Raw genomic sequence first — 23,755 nt, 5'->3', positions numbered from 1 at the left:
TTAATCCGATATCGGTCCGTTTGTATTTCATGCGATTCTCTATTTTTCTCTCAGTTTATTATTCTAGTTTAGAACAATGTTAAATTACTTTTAACTCTAATTGTTTGGCTTCACCAGTCTTTGACCCCGAGCATTCCAGATGAATGGAAAATCCCGAAAACCACTTCAAATAAAGCAACAACTTGACAACAACAAAAAGGCAGAAGATAATAAGGAAACAAATTAATCTAATTAAAATATAGAACTCGGATTGTATGTAGTATAACGAAATCCGAGTTCTATATTTTAATTAGATTGGAAACAAATTAATAAAACAAGTTCGAAAATCTAGCTATGGAAATAAGAGAAGCAATTGTAAAAAAAATATCAAAAGGGTTTCAAATTCAAACATTTACCTGTATACTTCAAGTATGCCCCATTTTGCATGTCATTTTCCATAAACAAAATTATGTTATCAACGATAATCAAATAAATTTAAATGTGTCATGTAACATGTGTAAGATGTGTAATACATAATATACGTGTTATCTTTTAATGAACGATTTTTCACCTTTTTCAAGTAAATAATAGTGAAGCGTTGTCAATATTTTAAATCTGTGTTTCAATCTTTTAATCGGAATTAATGTCATCATGAAGTCTTCGCAAAAATGGAATACGAAAAGATCAAGATTACCAGCCAAGTCAAATATAGTATGACTGATTAAACCGTTACATCAATCATGGAATGTGAGAAGCAATCGCTTCTGTGTGAAGATAGTAGTGACAATACGGATACTAATTACAGCGAAACGGGTTCAGTTATTTATAAGACATGCAGTCAAAATGTTATCAATAATGCAAACGAGTCGATGCCGAGAACAAAAGTTTATAAACGTCGTTGGTATGTTATGGTAATATTCTGTCTATTTGCTATGTCTCAGGGCGGATCGTGGAGTATTTATGGTCCGATATCAGCTACAACAGAGGACGCATTTGGTTGGAAAGATTCAAACATAGCGTTGTTGACAGCGTGGGGACCAATAGCGTATTTAATAACAACCTTTCCATTCGCTTGGCTGATAGAAACGAAAGGTAAACAAAGAACTTAATAGTTATAAATACTGTTACACATGTATATCTTAAATATTACAAACATACATACATGTACTAGTTATGTTATACTGTCATTGTTCAATTTACCATTGTTTATAATTGATATGACCTGCTAACTTTGACTATGATTCTCCCTTTCTTGTTTAATTGTTCAGTTTATAATTTTGTAATACTTCCATGTTGATCGGGCTTCCAAAGATTTATTTTAGCCCTTGCTAAGAAAATTAATTACCAGTTAGATCATTCGTTCGTATTTACCAAATTGAATGTATTTGCTCACAAAAAAAAGATTTGATATGATTGCCAATGAGACAACTCTCCACAAGAGACCAAATGACACAGAAATTAACAACTATAGGTCACCGTACGGCCTTCGCTTGTTTATTTGTACAACTGTAAGGGACTATTTGCTTGTTTATTTGTACAACTGTAAGGGACTTTTTGCTTGTTTATTTGTACAACTGTAAGGGGCTAATGGCTTGTTTATTTGTACATCTGTAAGGGACTATTTGCTTGTTTATTTGTACAACTGTAAGGGACTATTTGGTTGTTTATTTGTACACCTGTAAGGGACTATTTGGTTGTTTATTTGTACACCTGTAAGGGACTATTTGCTTGTTTATTTGTACAACTGTAAGGGACTATTTGGTTGTTTATTTGTACACCTGTAAGGGACTATTTGGTTGTTTATTTGTACAACTGTAAGGGACTATTTGCTTGTTTATTTGTACACCTGTAAGGGACTATTTGCTTGTTTATTTGTACACCTGTAAGGGACTATTTGGTTGTTTATTTGTACAACTGTAAGGGACTATTTGGTTGTTTATTTGTACACCTGTAAGGGACTATTTGCTTGTTTATTTGTACAACTGTAAGGGACTATTTGCTTGTTTATTTGTACAACTGTAAGGGACTATTTGCTTGTTTATTTGTACAACTGTAAGGGACTATTTGGTTGTCTTCTATTTAGAATCATTTAATACGCATTCAGGTGTCATATAATTTTCATTTTCTTAACAAAGGCATACACAGGGTATGTATGAAAAAACCTATTTGAGAGTAAATGAGGCAGCAACCAAACAAAAACCAAAAATACCAACATAATAAAGATGTTAACATAATCTTCAACATTTGTAACTTGGCACACAAACTATGATGCATGGGTCGCCACAAAACCGGTTATGTATATTTTTATATTTAATCAAGGAGCAACTTTTTCTAATCTACGTCATTCTCACAATGAAATATTGATCTATTGTGATGAAAGAAAATTAAAAATGTCGAGAATGAACGATCCTAGCCGGATACAACACGATTCACCAATTAGATGCACCCAATATAACGACAAACAACGCTTAAACCTATGGAATGGAATATCCGCCATAACCATACATTTCTTAATTTGTAAAATGTGATTTCTTAATTTGTAACATGTATTTTTTCCATCCATTACATGAATTTCTACAATTCTTGATTCGTGAAATGTAACTTCTTAATGTGTAAATGCAATGTCTTAATTTGTAAATGTATTTTCTTCGTTTGTTACATGAAATTCTACATTTCTTATTTTGTGAAATGTAAATTCTTTGTTTGAGTCACGTTTCGGAAAATGTGTCAGTGTAATTGTTACCACTGCCAGCCAATGAGAAGTTCCATTTCTCAAAAAAAACTACAAGTTACAAATCAACAAGTTCCAAATCTAGAAGTTTTACAAATCGAGAATGAAATAGTTTCACAATATTCTGCACGAGGTCGCTGTGGATCCACGTCAACTCGTACATTCGCCAATTTGTACTCAACCAACACATATCTCTACCAACTCGTACCCAATATTTTATTATTTATATGCATTAAAGTTGTTATGTTATCTTATATAATATAGAAACATACAAATACAATTAAATACAACTTTATTGATTGGTAACCTGATGCAATTTGTTTTCAAATCAGAAATATCTAAAGTTAATCATTCGTCTTAGACAATCAGCTCTATATTACTGTTACTGTATTAGACGAAGTTAGGACAGAGCGTACCAGCTCTTCGTCAACAAATCAGGACATAACCCCCAAAAGGGTCTTACTCTAGTGATATCCCACCTAGTAAAAGACAGCAACAGGGGCCGTCCCCTCGTCCACCAATCGCAAATGCTCCACCGACTTCTGGCAGATAGGGGGTTGGTGCAAGAGGACTATCTAAAAAGAAATCGACCAGTAATGAAACCGTAAATAGTGAATATGAATTGAACAACGATAGCTTAACGCTTTGTTTCTTAAACGGTTGTGGGCTGAAGAAAAGACTGCTGTCTCCAGATTTCATTGACATTTTGCTTGGACATGATATCTGTATTTTTGTTGAAGCGATGTTAACTAACTTAGATAATTTAAACCTACCAAACGATTATATTTATGTTTTCTTTTTTGACTAATTTTGAATTTATGTGCTGGCTTTATCGCATCAAAAAGATTCGAAATGCCTTCATATGTAAACTAACTAAAATAATCTTCTTAAACACATGTTCAACGCAAAAAACAGTAAAAAAAAGCTCCATAGAATATGAGAGAGGGATACTTTTTACTGACTTTTGCGTTGAACTTGTGTTCAAGAGATTTTCTAGTTAGTTTATATATGAAGGTCTTTCTAATCGTTTTGAAGCAATAAAGCCAGCTTAAGAAATAAAACATAGTCCAAACGTTTTTAAATTTACAGTTAAGATACTGTAACAGATACGAACCATGATTACAAATGTAAGATCATACTGTTCGCCTTTTTTTTTTTAGGTCCTAGCCTATTATCTACAAATCAGTTGCGGATCCAACCATTTTTGAATGGGGTTCCAACATATAAAAAGGGGGGTTCCAACCATATGTCTCCATACAAAAGCATTAGTTGTCAAATAGGGCTTTTAAACCATCGGACCCCCCCACCCCCCCCCCCCCCCCCCCCCCCCCGCCCCCTCCCCCCGGCACTGACTAATGATCACTGATTAGAACATTGTATGAATATAATTTTTCAACATATATATGAAATAAATTATCGTTCTAATAATTTCATATAATCACTTACTTCTAAAGACGAATGATTAACTTTAGGTATTTCTGATTTGAAAACAAATTGCATCAGATTACTAATCAATAAAGTTGTACTCTATTGTAATCTGTATATTATATAAAAGAACAAGAAAACTTTAATGCGTATAAATAATAAAATGTTGGGTACGAGTTGGTAAAAGTACGAGTTGGTAGATATTGAGAACGAGTTGGCTAAGGTACGAGTTGACTTGGATCCACAGCGACCTCGTGTGGAATATTGTGGAACTATTTCATTCTTGATTTGTAAAACTTCTTGATTTGTAACTTGTAGTTTTTCTTGAGAAACGGAACTTCTCATTGGCTGACAGCGGTAACGATTTCACTGACACATTCTCCCAAAACGTGACTCAAACAAAGAAATTATATTTTACAAATAAAAAAATGTAGAATTTCATGTAACGAAGGAAGAAAAAACGTTTACAAATTAAGAAATTGCATTAATTACATTTCACAAATCAAGAATTGTAGAAATTCATATAACGATGGGAAAATTCATGTTACAAATTAAGAAATTGCATTCACACATTAAGAAGTTACATTTCACAAATCAAGAATTGCAGAAATTCATATAACGATGGGAAAAATACATGTTACAAATTAAGAAATTGCGCATTTTACAAATTAAGAAATGTATAATTATTGCGGATATCCCCTTCCATATAAACCTAGTTAGCATAAAACATAAATGAGATGCACTCAATATAACGGCAAACAACGCTTAAACCTAGTCAGCATAAAATATAAAGAAGATGCACCCAATATAACGGCAAACAACGCCAAAACCTAGTTAACATAAACCATAAATAAGATGCACTCAATATAACGGCAAGCAACGCTGAAACCTAGTTAACATAAAACATAAATAAGATGCACTCAATATAACGGCAAGCACCGCTCAAACCTAGTTAACATAAAACATAAATAAGATGCACTCAATATAACGGCAAGCAACGCTGAAACCTAGTTAACATAAAACATAAATAAGATGCACTCAATATAACGGCAAACAACGCTGAAACCTAGTTAACATAAAACATAAATAAGATGCACTCAATATAACGGCAAACAATGCTGAAACCTAGTTAACATAAAACATAAATATGATGCACTCAATATAACGGCAAACAACGCTGAAACCTAGTTAACATAAACCATAAATAAGATGCACTCAATATAACGGCAAACAATGCTGAAACCTAGTTAACATAAAACATAAATAGGTGCACTCAATATAACGGAAAGCACCGCTGAAACCTAGTTAACATAAAACATAAATAAGGTGCACTCAATATAACGGCAAACAATACTGAAACCTAGTTAACATGAAACATAAATAAGATGCACTATATATAACGGCAAGCAACGCTGAAACCTAGTTAACATAAAACATAAATAAGATGCACTCAATATAACGGCAAGCAACGCTCAAACCTAGTTAACACAAAACATAAATAAGATGCACTCAATATAACGGAAAGCACCGCTCAAACCTAGTTAACATAAAACATAAATAAGGTGCACTCAATATAACGGCAAGCAACGCTGAAACCTAGTTAACATAAAACATAAATAAGATGCACTCAATATAACGGCAAGCAACGCTGAAACCTACTTAACATAAAACATAAATAAGGTGCACTCAATATAACGGCAAACAATACTGACACCTACTTAACATAAAACATAAATAAGGTGCACTCAATATAACGGCAAGCAACGCTGAAACCTAGTTAACATAAAACATAAATAAGATGCACTCAATATAACGGCAAGCAACGCTGAAACCTACTTAACATAAAACATAAATAAGGTGCACTCAATATAACGGCAAACAATACTGACACCTACTTAACATAAAACATAAATAAGGTGCACTCAATATAACGGCAAACAATACTGAAACCTAGTTAACATAAAACATAAATAAGATGCACTCAATATAACGGCAAACAATGCTGAAACCTAGTTAACATAAAACATAAATAAGATGCACTCAATATAACGGCAAACAATGCTGAAACCTAGTTAACATAAAACATAAATAAGATGCACTCAATATAACGACAAGCAACGCTGAAACCTAGTTAACATAAAACATAAATAAGATGCACTCAATATAACGGCAAGCAACGCTGAAACCTAGTTAACATAAAACATAAATAAGGTGCACTCAATATAACGGCAAACAATACTGAAACCTAGTTAACATAAAACATAAATAAGATGCACTCAATATAACGGCAAACAATGCTGAAACCTAGTTAACATAAAACATTAATAAGATGCACTCAATATAACGGCAAGCAACGCTGAAACCTAGTTAACATAAAACATAAATAAGATGCACTCAATATAACGGCAAGCAACGCTGAAACCTAGTTAACATAAAACATAAATAAGGTGCACTCAATATAACGGCAAACAATACTGAAACCTAGTTAACACAATGGGTATTTAGTTAAATAGGGAAGAACGAAGATAGATATTTATTAATTCATTACACAAAATCCCTACACGCACTTTGGAAAATCCAGAGCAATGTTGTTCTTCATATACAATTTGAAGCTTAAAAATCATTGACAATTCGTCGGTTTAAATGAAATCTTGGTGTCGAGATAATGACAAAGTGGTGGATGGAAGGACATAAATACCGGGCATATCATCAAATGTCAGATTTTAACGAACAAAGAATTTAAGAAAAACTGTTATTATTTATCTGACATTCTCACTGTAAAATCCAAAATAAAATACACACATTCAGAGAACAATATTGTACATCAAGGTGAGTGTTAGCTAACATGGCATAAGTAGGGCATATAAAACGGTTGGACTACAGACCAATTCGATTCGATAAAAATACAGACCAAGCGAGAAAGAACTACACATATGAAAAGTTACCTCGATCAAAGACGTCATAACTGCAAAATATGAGAAACTATTCACGGTCTCAACACAACACAAGAGACAAGCTCTGTAAATGTTGCTATATATGTGGCATTTCAGGTATTAGAGTTGCATCATTAACAGCTACATTTCTGACTCTCATGGGCGCTGTTGCACGATGTATTACAACAGATCCAACATACGTCACGTGGTAATTATAAATAGTTATTTAGGATATACATACTGATTTACTATAATGATAATGATGACAAAAATTGTTATAAAACGTTAGTCTTCCAAAATGTTACATACATATACAAGAGGAAGGGAAAGGTTTGACTAATACAATCAATTAATATTTCTACCGATAGAAACCCATTCACTTATCTTGTTTTTCATTTTGTGAGGAGAAAATTATTTGATTCCAATAAAATAACGTACGGAACCAATTCCGTGTATATAATTAATAATATATGTACTGTACAAAATAAATAGTTTACCCCTTCGGAGCATAATTTATTATTTTCGGTTTTGATACGAGATCGTATTGCAGAAATCTGAGTGTGAATGTTTTAAGAAGAATTTCTTCTTTTCCTTTACACCAGTGTTTTTGCTTTTTGTTTGTTGCGTATGTGTGTTGTCATCTTGATATCGATTTATTTATTCTCATTTTTCGCATCTAGTTCCTTATCATTGTGTTGTTATTTAGCATAAAAAATTTCAGATATCTCCCATAGCTTTCTGAATTCAACATTAATGTGAGGCACTCATCCTAAAAGTCTGTAGAAAAACAGAAAAAGGAATTTGAAATATCTATGTAATTTACAATGATGTTAAACAAGAAAAAGACTACATGGAATCCCCAAAATACCGTATAAGAGACCACAGCATCCTCCTACACCCGACGTCTTCGACAAAAACAGACCACATCATCCACCTACACCCGACGTCTTCGACTAAAACAGACCACATCATCCACCTACCCCCGACGTCTTCGACAAAAACAGACCACATCATCCACCTACACCCGACGTCTTCGACAAAAACAGACCACATCATCCACCAACACCCGACGTCTTCGACAAAAACAGACCACATCATCCACCAACACCCGACGTCTTCGACAAAAAACAGACCACATCATCCACCTACACCCGACGTCTTCGACAAAAACAGACCACATCATCCACCTACACCCGACGTCTTCGACAAAAACGGTCTTGAAAATAAAGATTAACACATACGAATGCATAGTCTACATAGCCTCAGGCAGACATCGTACAGGCAAGCAGTGTGGTGTGGTTAAATCAGTTTTAAGTGCAAACAAACTTTTCCCTAACGTCTAAAACGTAAGCAAATAATTCTTGAAACTCAATTTGAAATAAACAAAAAATGCAATACAAAGCTAGCTTTCATAAATGTTCGCTTAAAATGCCTTTAAAAACATGTAATATTAAATTCTACTCTAACAATGCTCTGAGGTTGTACACCAGTTATCATTTTACAAGTTCTACGTTCACGTAGGTAACAGATCAATTGAACATAAAATACTTTAGCTCAAAATTTATTTTGGATACTATTGTTCTTATTTTGCAGGACAAGTAACATTGGGCAGTTATTGAATGGTTTAGCTGGACCAATAGCATTTGGTGCTCCACCTGTTCTGTCAGCCTTATGGTTTCCTGCTAACGAAAGAACTACTGCCACTGCACTAAATACAGTTTTAAACAGTGTAGGATCCGCCCTATCATTTACATTGGGTATGTGCAGTCAATAGTAGTTAATATCACATTAACGTGATCGAAGATCAATATTGACTGAAGATAGTTGTTAAACGTTGGTGTGTAATCAAAATCATTATTTCGATTTCCTATAAGGTAAATCTCTTTTTTCTTTCTTTGAAATACAATAAACATTTCCAATTCACGAATAAGGAAACAACTGTTGTTCTTGGGAAATTATTGTAATTTTAATAGTTTTCTCAAAGTAGTATATATCAGCATTCATAAATAAAACATTTTAAAACACTTTCTGTTTTTATCTAAATGAATAAACCACAGATTTATCTTGTTCACATCTTCCAGATGGCTATGCTTTGAATAATCTTTTGCTGCATACGCCAAATTGTTTCAAAAAAAAAAAGAACGTTATGCATATATTTAAATAACGAACGCTTGCACATATCATAATATGTTTAAATTATTTATAAATGTTTGTTAAAACTATTGTAGGACCACACTTAGTGCCGTTTAGAGGTTCTTGTAATGTCAAAGACACAGTAATTAACATAAGCAGGTGCGTGATAACTAACCTTCTTTTTTTTTAAATCTGTACTATTTTCCTGAAAGTTTAGTTATATTGTCGTTATCTTTTCAACGTTTATATGAGGATTTGAAACTATTTTGGCCTTAGGCATCACCAGAGATAATAGCTGACGAAATGCGAATCTGGTGGGGTAAAACTAGTACCGTTCGTCTCCTTATTCTTTTATCCAATAATTCATATTGTCCTCATTTCATCCTTCATAATAAGTCAGACTTTACAGAAAGATTTCATTATGCTAACCAGAGACGATTTAGCAGCATTGTATAACAAGTGTTTACGATACATGTGATACTATATAGTACAATCTCACAACACAGATATGACGATCGTTCCAATTTCACCTGCTTATTATCCATTTTAGTTGTATCAATTAATTGCAAACGCATAAATATTATAGTTTCATTTTTTACTTTTGTAACCATTATTTCCATTTAACAACGTCTGTAAAATTTATAGCCATATCAAACGAGGTTTTAAAGTAATTTAAATGTTATCGAAATTATTAAACCAATGCATGCATATATACTAAACTAAGTCCTGTAGCCTATGCACGTTTTTTTTTGTATGTATTACGAATCTATAACGTATTATCGACAAATAATTTTTCATTCAGTGATTGTTGATCGAATGCTAATTCACTTTCGAGATTTGTTGCTGATGTTTACCGGATCTTGACGTTGATAAACAATCAACACATAGCATGTGGAGCTCGTGACAAATAAGTAAATTGATAGGGCCATGATATTTGTTTTTTTTTATTGTTTCCATGCGTTCCCAATTAGTTAATTAAAATTTTCCATAACAGTTGTTAAATGATTTGTTGTATTAAATTTGTTCTTTAAGAATAAGTTATTACTATTTACCTTCCAGTGCACGTTTGTTTACACTCTTTCATCACTGTTTTGCGCTGTGCGGTAGCCGAAGTTGTAACGAGAGGTCTCGTAGTTAAGGGCACTGTATACGGGAAAATATCGGCGAATTAGTGTAGGAGTACATTTATAAAGATTTTGATAATATAAAGGATTTCTTTTACAAGAAAGATCACGTACACTTGTTTTATAGCAAAACTTACCCATTAAAGTATATAAAACATATTTAACTTTTTTTTTAAATTTGAAGTTTCATATGACTTTAATTGATTTGAGAACCTTGTATGGATTTTTTTTTTCGCTACAGGACATATTTTTTTTTTTTGCATTTCGAAACGGGAAAGGTGTTTTTTTTGTTTGAACTATGCATATGCCATGGTAAACGTGCTCTTTTAATTGTACATCTCGCTGTACATATCACATGCGCCTACAACCGGCTTCTTTTAATGGGGGTTTATTGCATTGTCTGCTGTCTGTTGATCCTCATGTTAATTTTAATCGTTGCTTACTCTTCATGACTCGTCCAACCTACTTTTATTTCATAATAAATAACAAACAATGTTGTCTTTTGTATTTTCACCCTTTTTTATCATGACGTGCGATTTTAAACCGAATATAACAAGAAAATGCAGAAAAGTAACACAAGTATGGTTCTTTTATGCATTGGTTATATCAGACTTTTATTCTTTCGTATATGTCAACCTCAGGTTTTTGCATGTTTTATAGACTAGTACGCAATGTATAAAGATGAAATAATAATTTTAATTATTTTTATAGTAATTTTGATGGGAGTATCACAAATAACTGCACGAATCGTAAGTTGTATTAACTACATTCTTTTTATTTATCATATTTTATATTTATTTATATCTGTATATTGTATTTATAAACTAATCATTTCCGTGGTATAAGGTAGTTTGTTCACAAGCTTTTTTTATGTGTTGTCTAATGTTTTCATGTGCGAATGTGTTGTCGTCTATTTTCCTGAGAATACCTGACCATACATATAGCTATCGATTAATTATACTTTCTACATGTATCATAAAATAATAAAAATACCGAACTCCAAGGAAAATTCAAATCGGAAAGTCCCTTATCAAATGGCAAAAGCAAAAGCCCAAACACATCAAACGAATGGAAAACAACTGTCATATTCCTGACTTGGTACAAGCATTTCCTTATGTAGAAAATGGTGGATTAAACCTGGTTTTATAGCTAGCTAAACCTATCACTTGTATGACAGTCATATCATCGTATTGTTGATTATAACATCTGCCTTGAAATCAAACGTGTTCTGTACTGTTGTAGTTTGCTTTGTACATTGTATAGGGTTCTTGTTGCTCAGTCATTGGTTTTCTATGTTGTGTTTTGTGTACAATTGTTTGTCTGTTGGTCATTTTCTTTTTTAGCCATAGCGTTGTCAGTTTATTTTCGACTGATGAGTTTGAATATGCCTTTGGTATCTTTCGTCTCTCTTTTAGAGAAGAGAGGTGAACTATACCAAAGGGACATTCAAACTCATCAGTCGAAAATAAACTGACAACGCAATGGCTAAACACGAAAAAGGCCACAATCTCAGGTGCTGTGGAAGGGTAAGCAGACCGTGCTCCACATGTTGTACCGTCGTGTTGCTATTACTTGTGAAAAGGATAGATATTTTCATAATTAACTTATGTGTAATATTATAAGCCAAATTATATTCATTTAGTATCATATAGTTTGTCTTTTTAAGACGTAGGTAGCTCTGTTTCATGGTTTCGTTGGTATTCTATGGACTTACAAAAAATGATTTGTATAAAAGGGTCCTGTAAAACACCCTATTAATTCTCTGTACTGAGACATAGCATTCTCAGTTTTAAACTAAGCAATATTATCAAATTTTAATGCTTTAAGTCTGGCCAAATAACAGTTATATAAAGAAATCAGAGAAAAATAGATACATTTCAAACTAAATCTGAATTGCTTGCTATAGTTGTAGTACTGGGTCATTTCAACTGTTCCGCTGGTAATTTTCTAATTATCATTAGTTCTAGCTAGTAGTCTAAAATGCTCCAGTATGGACTTAATTTTAACACATACCAATCATATTCCTTTGTCTAAATTAATTTTATTTTCTGACAGTGGTTATCGCATAAGCTTTAAATTTTATTACTTTATTCTGTTCACAAAATAATTTACTGAAATGACTTCGGGTTCTGTAACTATGTTTTTATTTTACATTTTATAATTTTACAGAAACAAATATGATAACTGAACGTCACGACATCAGCAGATACATGCTTTACGGTAAGAATGATGCATACATATTGTTGAGATAAAAAGATAACAAGATAGTATGTTGACATTATTTATTGAAGAACATAAGAAATCGATTAGGAAAAGACAAATCAAGGAAACAAAACAGAAACTGAGGGTATCACATGAATTAAAAAAGGAGCGAGACCGGGTGCATTGACAGGTATGTTACTGCTGAGAAATGAGAAGTCGACAATTGTAAGACCGTGAAAGCATGTCGCTAATTAGTTGAGATACCGACACAACAACATCGGTCAAACAATTAGTGGTGGTGACCGTAAAACTTATATAGTATCGAGTTCAGTCGTTCTTCGTAACTCTGCTCTATGACAAGGTCACCTGAAATTCAATTTCCCATGCATTTAACGACAAACATGAGAGTAAAAACGTGAGCCGCAAATATACTTAAACACGTGAATAGAAAGGTCAAGCTTTACCAGTAGCAGTAAGTATCAAGACACTTATGGTTCTGTCATAAGCTGTAAATATAAAAATAAAACGAATCACGATCAAAAGCTTCGTGTTGGTGACTATAGATTTTGTAAAATTAAGAGTTGATTTTATAGTCTTAAAAACGCATAACCTTACTGGAATAAGTTATCAAAAAGAGGGCGACAAGGTAGTTTTAAGTCATTTCTTAATTTTAGAATTTCTTAAATTGAAGATTAAGAGAATTATGTTGATCAAAATGTCCTGCATTTGAAAATGTCAACGTCTATGTATCTAATATTAGAATGATTGGAGAAATAACATTATTTTAATTGTAATAAAATATACTCATTTAATCATAACTGCATGCAACATATATATTAACTTTTCGAATAAATAATTACTCTTTAATTGTCTATTGATAACCTTTTGGTGTTTACTGATTTCTGCTTTATATTTATTGTTTATTTTTACAGATTTGTGCTTTATTGTGATTGCATTTTTGCTGATGTTAGTATACTATCCAAAGAAACCTGACCTCCCACCTACAATATCAGCCTCAGTGGCACGTCTAGATTTTCGTTCTGGTATCAAAGATCTGTTAAGGTTTGTCACCAAAATATTCGGTTGGTTAAAACAGGTTATAAGCAGTACATTTGTTTTTATTTAATTCCACACACAACTTAAAAATAACAGATGACCTCAAAACGTCCGAAGTCCAGAAAAAGAACTATCTATGTCATCTATGAGACGACACTAATAGAAATAGGAATACATGAAGTATATACTTGAGTAGTAGATACCAATTTAACCTTTAATTCTACTATCATTTGATAATTTCAAATTCGAGTTTTTACAGTAAACTGTAATTTGACGAGAGGCAACTGAAGATATTTTTCATGGATTAATAATATTATTATTTCCGAACTTATCGCACATCAAAAGAGAGGCTTAAGACTCCGTAAGGACATTCAAACTCATAAGTCGAAAATAAACTGACAACGCCATGGCAAAAAAAGAAAAAGACCAAAAGACAAACAACAGTATACAAAACACAACACAGAAAACGAGGGTGATATCAGGTGCTCCGGAAGGGTAAGCGGATTCTATTCCACATGTGCTCATGTAAGTACAAACCCGGTCAAATTTCCAAAATATACAGATCATTAAACGTTTATACTGTAGAAATGTAAGATTCTGGTTGATCTGCCTGACCTTTGGTGTTTCACAAGGTGTATTCAGTAGCTGGCAGGGTGTTTTGGATGTTAATTTGAAGCCACATAATATTTCCCAGGTATTTATTTACTATAATAAAAAAAAATATCACTTTGTAGCTTTGTTCGTCCGATGACGCTTTTATGGGTTTACCTTCATTATGGACGCTTACATCTAAACATTAGAAAGCCAGGGATGTATAAATACGTAGACACGTTAGGAGCTGTATGAACTATTACAAGTGATCAAGTAAATATGTATGTAATAAAACCATGATAACTGTTTTTGTTGCTAATGCATGGCACTACAATTAAGTCATACATTGCAATTTATAAAACAGAAAACTGCAAGACCAAACTAAACCGTTTTAAACATAGGCAAAAAATCAATCAACGCATACAATATAACAACTTAAAGAAGGCAGTTACCGGTAACATGGTGGATAAACACGGGTTTCAGACACATACAACTACCTTTTATTTATGAATTGAAAAAGAAAGGATATATTTAAGTGTATTTATGCATCTTTTAAAGTAATTATGAATTTAATTAAGGCACATCATAAAAAAATGTATAAAAAAATCGAACTAACTATGCTTATCTCAAAATATATAAGTGTGTTAGCTCTTGAACTAAAATGACCCGCACTTTTGTAGAATGAAGCCGGGTGGCTTGGGTTTTACTCAATGATTGCAGGATGCCTTGCATCACTTGTTTTCGCAAAGTAAGACTAGTATTATTTTCCTCTTCAGAAATATCCTAGATTTAGAATACGAATGCGCATGATTAGTCACTTTCGTCTATTACTTTGCTAAATTTTGTAATAGCATGTTATAAACGAATATAAACTCGTCTTTTATGCAAACTAATCTCCACAAACATACAGAGCTGTAACTTTGCATTTTGTCATTAACTTCCAATATTGAACATATGCCGTACTGAAATTGTTATCAGCAGATTAGTAAAGTATATGGAATGTCATCTTGGGGATAAATTCATTACTCTCATTGAATATGGGCATTTCACGTATGCTGTAACATGACATCAAAAGGGGCTTGTTTATCGAATCTTGTAGGTTATAAATTCTAGAGTATAATAGCCATGCGACTACTATCAAAAAGGACAAAGATGTGAACAATAATTATCACAGGCCATCGCATTCAACAATGAGCCCAAAAAACTTGAAGCTGTAAAAGATCGCGATATGACAAAATGTGAAATAATTCAAAAGAAAAACTAACTTTTTTGATTTATACTACAACAAGGAACGAAAAAACAAATATGACAGTCATTGTATTATAGTTTCCTGGCTAACGAAAGGTACATACAGAATGCGGCAGGGGTTACCGCGAGTGTTTGTGCGCGTTCAATCTTTCTCTTATATGGGACAGTGGTGTTAAAATGAAACATAAGAGCACATTGTTAAAATAAGTTAGAAACGCTTGTATCATCAGATCGGTACATGGCACAAAAGCAAATGATACAAAAGACACAAAGTTCTGATCTAAGAACACTCGCTGTAACTGAAAACAAGTTCATTGTCTACTTTCAAATAATGGAAAAATCATGTTCTCCTAAACTATAATGTCAATAGGTAACCTCCAACGGATTCAGTGGTAAGACGTCATAAGCAGTCTTAGAAATACATGACCATTGGCAATGTCAAAATACAAGTATCGGCAGGATCCGGATGTAGGACCATAAATATTTATGCCTGGATAACAATACATATATCAATAAGGAGATGTGGTATGATTGCCAATGACACAACTATCCATCAAAGTTAAAATAAAGTGGATGTAAGCAATTATAGGCAACCGTACGGCCTGCAACAATGAGAAAAACCAATACCGTACAGTCGGCTATAAAAGGCCCCGACATGAAAAATATGGAACAATTCAATTGAGTGTTTAGTTGTGTATTAAACTATTATATATCAAATAAAACAATGTTAGTATCGATAAAAACAACATTCAAAGATCTTACTACAATGCAAATTTGATAGCCTTTAAGAGTGAATTTATTCAAGGGAACATTACGTGTATATGGTTTTGTTTTATCACTCATTACGATTAACCAGTAGGGAGGATTAAGTTTTCAAAACACCAGTTTAACCAAGTCAGATGTTTAGAAACCTGGTACATGTGTAATAGTCATGCTTGATGATTTTTTACCTACTAAGTATATGAAATTTTCGTTTGATGGCACATTTTATTAACTTAGTAACGACTTTTGTCGACTGGGGGATCTAGATTTTATAATATTAATACGACACTTGTCTATTGTTGAGGGACGTATTTTGACCTCTATTCTATTTCTCTTTTAGACTTCACTGATGTCGCTGCCTCATTATCGTTCTTCAAGCCTTTCTCGTGTTGAAATTTTTTTACAATTTTGATTCTAAAACAAAGTTTTCAAGACTATCAGACAATTCCAAACACGATATTTTCCTTATAGTATAAGAGATCTAAAGTTTTTATATGTATTCAATAAAATTTTGAAATCTGTTTCAGATTTTCCGATGTATTTGCACGGCATATGAGATTATTTTTGTTATTTCTGTACATATCTGCTACCGGATGTTTTGTATGGTTTATATTTCTCGTTGAAGGTGTTATTCAGAATTCTACAAGTAAGTCTTCATTTTATGTATAAGTTAAGGTAGTTACGGTAGAGCTTCCAGATTCGAGATTTTCAATGAGAGATTTGGCAAGAATTACGTCTAAATAGATTTTTATTTAGTAACTCGCCGATTGATTAGTTATTGTTTATCAAAAGCAAGTGCCAAATAGTTTATGCTTATTCAGATCGGAAATTTAACCAATTAATCGATTCACAAGATCTGACATATTTGTATATGGTGAAAGGGTGCACAATTCTAAAAGCTGCCTAAACCAAGTATGTTTGGTGATTTGCTTGTAATTTAATTTGAAAAGGTTACCTTTCGACTGTTTGAAGTTGTAACTAGATTTGTTTGTGCACTATCTGTGAAATACCCCCCAACACGTGGCTTGGATGTATTGATTCATTGTTTGATTGTTGGTGATTAATGCCCCTTTCAGCACTATTGGTTAGGTGATGGTGGAGGAAGCCAGAGTGCCCGGAGAGAACTATTCCGACCTTCCACAGGAAAACTTATAATTCTAGTTAAAAGATATACCATTTATTTTCTAAAACAAGTTAACAAAGGTAGTCAATTGAGATTTCAATCGAACGCACTCGCCACGTACAAGGTTCGGACTCAAAACCTCAGTGTCGACAGGCTATGAATACAGTAGATGGACAACCTAGACCACTCGACCACCAAAGCATCCGGGGTTAAGTCCGTTGAGGCAACGGAAGTTGCTACTAAAAGGCTAAGGTCAATACTTTACTTAATTCATTCTAATCTTTCAGTCAACGTGCATTGTCAAAATGTAAGGTATCTGGACCCCGTGGTCATTTAAAGAAAAGAAAACTTACAGTGACTATGCTTAGTAAACGTATGGCTCAATATTCATCTTAATTTTTTAATTTAAATTTATTCGGAGGACAGGTTTTTATGATTATTTCTACATTTACTCGGTAGGATTTAATTTGCTCTTATGGTATCATTTTGTTGGGGTGAAGATTGCATTAATGCAATCAAACCCTTATGGGGCTGGCTTGATCAGTGATAAATTGTTCAAACTGTATCACTACTTTTGAGATAAAACACACATAGTGCATTGAGCACAACATTCTGTAAACCATATCCATGTACTTTTCAAGAAATTTATCAACGAAATATGTACGGAGAAAGTGATGTGTATGTGTATGACAATACTTGTCAAGAAACATGCATAACATGTACAGGGTGCATGAACCTATTCTAAAACATATTCATAATGTCATTGGACATTCAAACTCGACTTATGAGTTTGAATGTCCCTCTGGTATCCTTCGCCTCTCTTTTAATAATTAAATTAGAGTTATCCTCCTTTGTTTATAATTGCAGTTGATTGCCATTTTTTTTGTTCCCACTTCAAAATTATTGAAATATCAACCCTTCAGTAATCACAATCACTTTGATTGAATCCTACTGTACAGCTGGTAATTATGTACGCCATGACCAAATATGATCAACATGAAAAAACACCAAATATTAGCATTACATTATTTAATGAACCAAAATATTCTTGTCCTGTTTTTTTTTTTTTTTTTTTTTTTTTTATCTTTTGACAATATACTTGTAAAAAGTGAATTCAGTTGAATACGGATATTATTTTTTTTCATAGTTATGTTATATGCATCAATAATAACGGGGACAATGTTCCTGACGTCAACAATGCCACTTTTCTTTGAAATGGCGTGTGAAGCAGCATATCCCGTTCCCGAGGGCATCACTAACCTTGTGTTGACGCTCAGCAGCAATATTGGTGGACTTATATTCCTTCTTATACAAATGATACCAAATATAGGTAATATAAGTACACATGCGCATGCTTTGAACATTATCACGCACACACTTTAACTATTTAATCACGTATTGATTTTCGGAAATTTAGGTCCTCAATGATCTTCAACTTCGTACTTTATTTGGCCTGTTTTACTTTTTTTTATCAGTCGAGCGTCAATGATGAGTTTTTGTAGACGAAACGCGCGTCTGGCGTACATGACTTGGTGTCTGGTATCTATGATGAGTTTATTCATGGGTTTTAATTATACAAACCCGACGTCCTACAAAACCTTGGTAAATAATGACATAACTAGGGAATTCATTAATAAGTATTACCAGGTAAGATGAAGGCGTAGCAAATAAAAATTAAAATAATGATTTACTTCATTTTGAAAATCATTATAATTCTATAAATTAATTATCAAATTTTTCATCTACAAAGATCACTTACTCGCCAAAAAAGTTTCATATCGTGACTTGCAGCTTATATTTTAATATCCAGAAACCTGACAATATTACTACATGTAATTAAATATTAATTTTATTAGCTCTTGTAAACCTTTAAATAGAGGTGTGTTGTAAGTAATTGAGAAAGAAAACTAACAAATAGGCTTTTGCTGTAAAGCGAACCATATGATCTTTCATAGGCGGCAGCGTCCTGAGAAACAGGAGATTATAATTCTAACATAATGTACATGTTAAAAGTCTTAATACCCGAGGAGATATTTTAAAGCTTAATATGTTTGATCTCATTCCAGGTACAAACTGGGCCTCTTGGTGTATGCTAGGTGGTATAGTATCATGTATCCCAGTGTTGGCTTTGCTTAAAGAACGTTACAATCGGCTAGATGTCGACGAAACTGGAAAGGATAGTTGACTGATAGTTTTGCACCTGATATATTCTAGTTGTCCCCCTTTGGTCGTTGTTTGAATGTTAACGATTTAGGATCTAGGGAAAATGCTTTAATGTTTAAGAACAAAACGCAAGTTAAATTTTATCTAAACGCAGCAATATTATTGAATCCAAAATTTAAATTTCCTCACACAGCTATAGGCTCCATCTATGTATTTTCTGAGAGTTTTATATCTCAACTGTGTTTCTTTCTCGTGATCATGACGACATTATTTCAGAAACATAATATATGTTGAGGTGAAATCTTTAAAAAGGAACACCGATCGTTGTACTTAATTTCAATGGAAGACATGTAATCATAAGTCGATCGTAATGAAATATAAACAACGCATTGGCAAAACGAAAAGAAAATGAAGAAAAGACAGATCATAGTACACAAATTATTACGCAGAAAACAAACTACTGCGTGTAACACAGATTGATAGATAACTGTATATTTTTGAAGACCGACATTTTCTATAATAGATAACTGTCTATTTTCGAAGACCAACATTTTCTATAGATAACTGTCTATTTTCGAAGACCGACATTTTCTATAATACATCATTTGAACAATAAAAAATAACATGTTGAGTGTCGTTTCAAAGCATGAATAATTCAAATGATACTAGGCTAGTTTGTCAAAAGAAAACAGAAAGTATTAATTTGTTTCTCAGTCATGAAATTGATTTAGTATAACAATCTTGTATAAAGCTCCTTTCGAAATCTTTTAATACGGTGATCAACCAGTTGTCATACATATTTGACTAAGACAGAAAGAATCCCAAGGATTTTTTAGCCGTTTTTATTTTCGATACTTCACCAGAATTTGTAGTTAGGAGAAAGGAACTTGGCTTTACGACATTGAAAGAGTCTAAATCTTGATGGAAATTTAAGAAGGACCTCAGAAAATTAAACAAGTAATCTTTAATATTCATCAATATTTGATACTACATGTATTTTTCCTATAAAATATATCATTCGTAGACAACTGATAAATTAGTAATCAACAACTACAGACCAATACGAAATCGCACACGTTTAGTACTCAATCTAAAGATATTAGGGTATTTAACTTGATAAAGAAAAGCCGGAAGAAATGGTTGATGAATAGATGGACTGAATACTTCTAAGAATTAACCAGTTGCTGCATTGAAGTCGTTATATATAACATCCATCTAGTACAAAACAATTAAGTCGTCAATATAATACCAATAAAAAGGCATAAATTTACCAATTGTAAACATTTAGAATATTGGGCTCGAATCTTTTTTTTTTATCTTGGCAAAGTGTAAAAATCAATTAATTGTTCAGGATGAAATGGTCAACAAAGTTAAAGATAATTGTTCTGGATAATTTCTTATTTGCAATTCACGCGTATTTCCATTGTGTATATAAAAAATTCGAATAAATCTAATGACGATATTAACCCAATATTAACCTAATATTAACGCAAGTTGGAATTTTTTCCATAAAGGCAGTTTGATTTTCTTATCCTTTGTTTTTATACATGTTACCAGGAACGTGATAAATTAATAAATGTCTCTCTGGTGAAATATATCGGAAGCAGTAGCACTTTATTTGTTATGTTTCGGATGTTTGACGCCATAAAATTCTTTCCCGAAGCTGAAATAATGCTTTTAGGACACCAGTCTGTTCAAAAAAGGCCATGAGTGTGACAATTTATTGTCTTGTCTAACATTAACGTTTTACTTATCTAATTAGCATTATGTTTTACATGGTCATGCTTTTCAGTAAATTGTCAACAATTTGCTTGACATAATATGGCAATACTTAAAGGCAAGTGTTGATGGTTGTCACGTCCATACAAAGAAAAAAAAACCGGGTTGAAGAATATACTACTTGACACTTAACAACGTTTTATGTTCACAATTTTCGGTTACAGCGGCAATTTAAAAAAAAAAGTTACAACTGACAAGGGTTCAGCTCGTAAAATTGACGATGAAGATTTTATTTTAGATATATATATAGACTCATAAGATATAAGTTAATTAACGGTTAGAATGAAAATAAGTAAATACAGTGTTGTTCGATTCGACTTCAAATCATAATGATAACCCTAAGAGTTGATCAGTGTATAGATTTATGTTCCCCAATCTTCTTGTCCGGCAGCCAGTTAAGCCCGTCCTTGTGAGGAGCATCTGTTTGGCTAGCTGGTTGTGCATAAAACGTAACTACATTCGTTCGGAATTAGGTAGTTGAATCCACTGGCTCATGTAGGGGAAGTGCCTGGTATGCTCTCTGTAATTACTAAAAAAAGCCTTGCAAAAACTGTTAATGGGATTGTACAATTCCACCCAATATCCAACTAATCCTATATTTTGCAACAACTGGTTTATGGGTTATATGATTCGTTCTTATATCGAACAAACCCTATATGTTACAACATCTGTTTGATAATGTTATATAATATCTTCTCATATCGAACAAACCCTGTATTTTCAATATCTGTTTTATAAGGTTATACAATTTCTTCTCATATTCGACAAACCCTATATTTGGCAACCAACCATTTCAATTTATATTTTATAGTGTGTCTTTCTATGTTGTAATGTTACTCTACTATTTCAGGTTAGGGTAAAGGTTGGCGCCTGTTAAAACGTTTAAACCCGCTGCGTTTGTTTGCACCTGTCCGAAGTCAAGAACCTGTTTCAGTGGTTGTGGTTTGTTGATGTGGTTCTTAAGTGTTTTTCGTTTTTTATATAGATTAGACCGTTGGTTTTCCTGTTTGAATTGTTTTACACTAGTCATTTTGGGGCCCTTTATAGCTTGCTGTTCGGTGTGAGCCAAGGCTCCGTGTTGAAGGCCGTACTTTGACCTGTAATTGTTTACTTTTTACACATTGTGACTTGGATGGAGAGTTGTCTCATTGGCACTCATACCATATCTTCTTATTTCTATTAACATCTGTTTTATGAGGTTATACAATTTCCTATTGAATCCAACAAACCCTATATTTTTCAACATCTGTATTATGAGGTTATACAGTTCCTTCCTGTATCCAACAAACCCCTATATTTTGCAACAACTGTTTTAATGGGATTTTACAGTTCCTTCCTGTATCCAACAAACCCTATATTTTCAGTACTGCATGTCTCATGACCTTTTCTCGTTTCATCGTGATCGACACACTCTATGTGTAACATATCAATTGAGTGACTTTATTGTTCAAAAACACGAAATACATCGAATTGTATGTTTATCAAATTATCAATTAATCATCGTGCACGTATAAAGTGTTCATGGGACTTGTTTTTCAAATTCTTTTAGTAGTTTATTAGCCTAAATCATTTTATGACTTTAACACATTAATGTTTATAATTTGTTTTATACACATATATGGAATATATAATTTTATGTTAAAAACTCAAGATTTTAATGATTCCTGTTTATGACAGTTAACTTAAGTTATTCAAATAAAGTCTATGTACACTAAGTGAACTCATTGCTTTTTCTCGTCTAGTTCAACGTGTTCGTGTTCCTTTTGGTAGCTTCAGTCTCTTTTTCAGCCTTCAACTAAATTAAAGTTTGAACAAAATCACCTTGAAAGAACATTGTATATGTGCATCTTATTAACTATTTTTATCTGAGCATCACTGATGAGTCTTATGTAGACGAAACGCGCGTCTGGCGTATTAAATTATAATCCTGGTACCTTTGATAACTATTTATGTTTTTTCTTTTAAAACAAACTAGCGTTTTTATTCAACTTTAAGTTCGGCTGTAAAGATGAAGTCATCTACACAAATAAGTGTGTAAGTTTGGTGACTTTGTTTAACTCGTCTATCCCATCTTAAAACTAAGGATGTTATAGATAATCGAACTTAAAACTAAAAATGTCCTAGATACAGTTAATATAAATGTGATTTGAGATGTGGGATAATTGCAAATGAGACACCTATCCACCAGACCAAATGACATTAATATAAGTAAATATTTTTGGTCACTACACAGTCATAAATTCTGCCTTATATCTTGACTTTCATCTAGAAATTGACAATGAGGGTCGGATTAAAAATGATCATTACAGCTTTCTTATTGAAAAGTTTCCATTTTTATGTAGCAACATTCATGCATCGTCTGCATGTAGAGTATATATATATATATATATATATGTATATACCAGTTAATTCGACAATTCAGAGCTTGCGTTTCCTATCATAATGTTTATAGAGGGTCGCTACTGACAATGAAGCTTTTAAACCAATTGTTCCTAGTTGTAAAGTT

The 23,755-nt window shown here is 32.8% G+C and overlaps 1 protein-coding gene and 1 long non-coding RNA gene across 2 annotated transcripts; one reads left to right on the top strand and one right to left on the bottom strand.

Moving 5' to 3' along the window:
• Positions 1-490: 490 nt before the first annotated feature.
• Positions 491-22,969, top strand: LOC127736665 (solute carrier family 49 member 4 homolog). The gene is made up of 12 exons (XM_052247227.1): positions 491-1,071; positions 7,186-7,276; positions 8,662-8,825; positions 9,297-9,360; positions 11,037-11,074; positions 12,495-12,545; positions 13,460-13,589; positions 14,169-14,277; positions 14,855-14,922; positions 16,712-16,830; positions 18,455-18,637; positions 19,374-22,969. Exons 1-12 carry the CDS (start codon positions 720-722, stop codon positions 19,490-19,492), a joined length of 1,488 nt encoding a protein of 495 aa, XP_052103187.1. The 5' UTR covers positions 491-719; the 3' UTR covers positions 19,493-22,969.
• Positions 1,082-2,302, bottom strand: LOC127736667 (uncharacterized). The gene is made up of 3 exons (XR_007999100.1): positions 1,928-2,302; positions 1,690-1,723; positions 1,082-1,519 (listed from the first exon to the last, which is right to left on the bottom strand). It is a non-coding gene; the product is annotated as an uncharacterized LOC127736667 (long non-coding RNA).
• Positions 22,970-23,755: the final 786 nt, after the last annotated feature.

This window comes from Mytilus californianus, unplaced genomic scaffold (assembly GCF_021869535.1).
Source record: "Mytilus californianus isolate M0D057914Y unplaced genomic scaffold, xbMytCali1.0.p SCAF_35, whole genome shotgun sequence".
Taxonomy (NCBI): Eukaryota; Metazoa; Mollusca; class Bivalvia; order Mytilida; family Mytilidae; genus Mytilus; species Mytilus californianus.
This window is presented reverse-complemented; position numbering and strand designations above follow the sequence as displayed.

What these genes read in the sequence shown, in the direction of transcription:
- LOC127736665 (XM_052247227.1), top strand. Translation starts at nt 720, where the DNA reads ATGGAATGTGAGAAGCAATCGCTTCTGTGTGAAGATAGTAGTGACAAT. An exon ending in GGTATCAAAGATCTGTTAAG is followed by an intron (nt 13,590 to 14,168) that starts GTTTGTCACCAA and finishes TTTATACTGTAG; the next exon opens with AAATGTAAGATTCTGGTTGA. An exon ending in AGCCACATAATATTTCCCAG is followed by an intron (nt 14,278 to 14,854) that starts GTATTTATTTAC and finishes GCACTTTTGTAG; the next exon opens with AATGAAGCCGGGTGGCTTGG.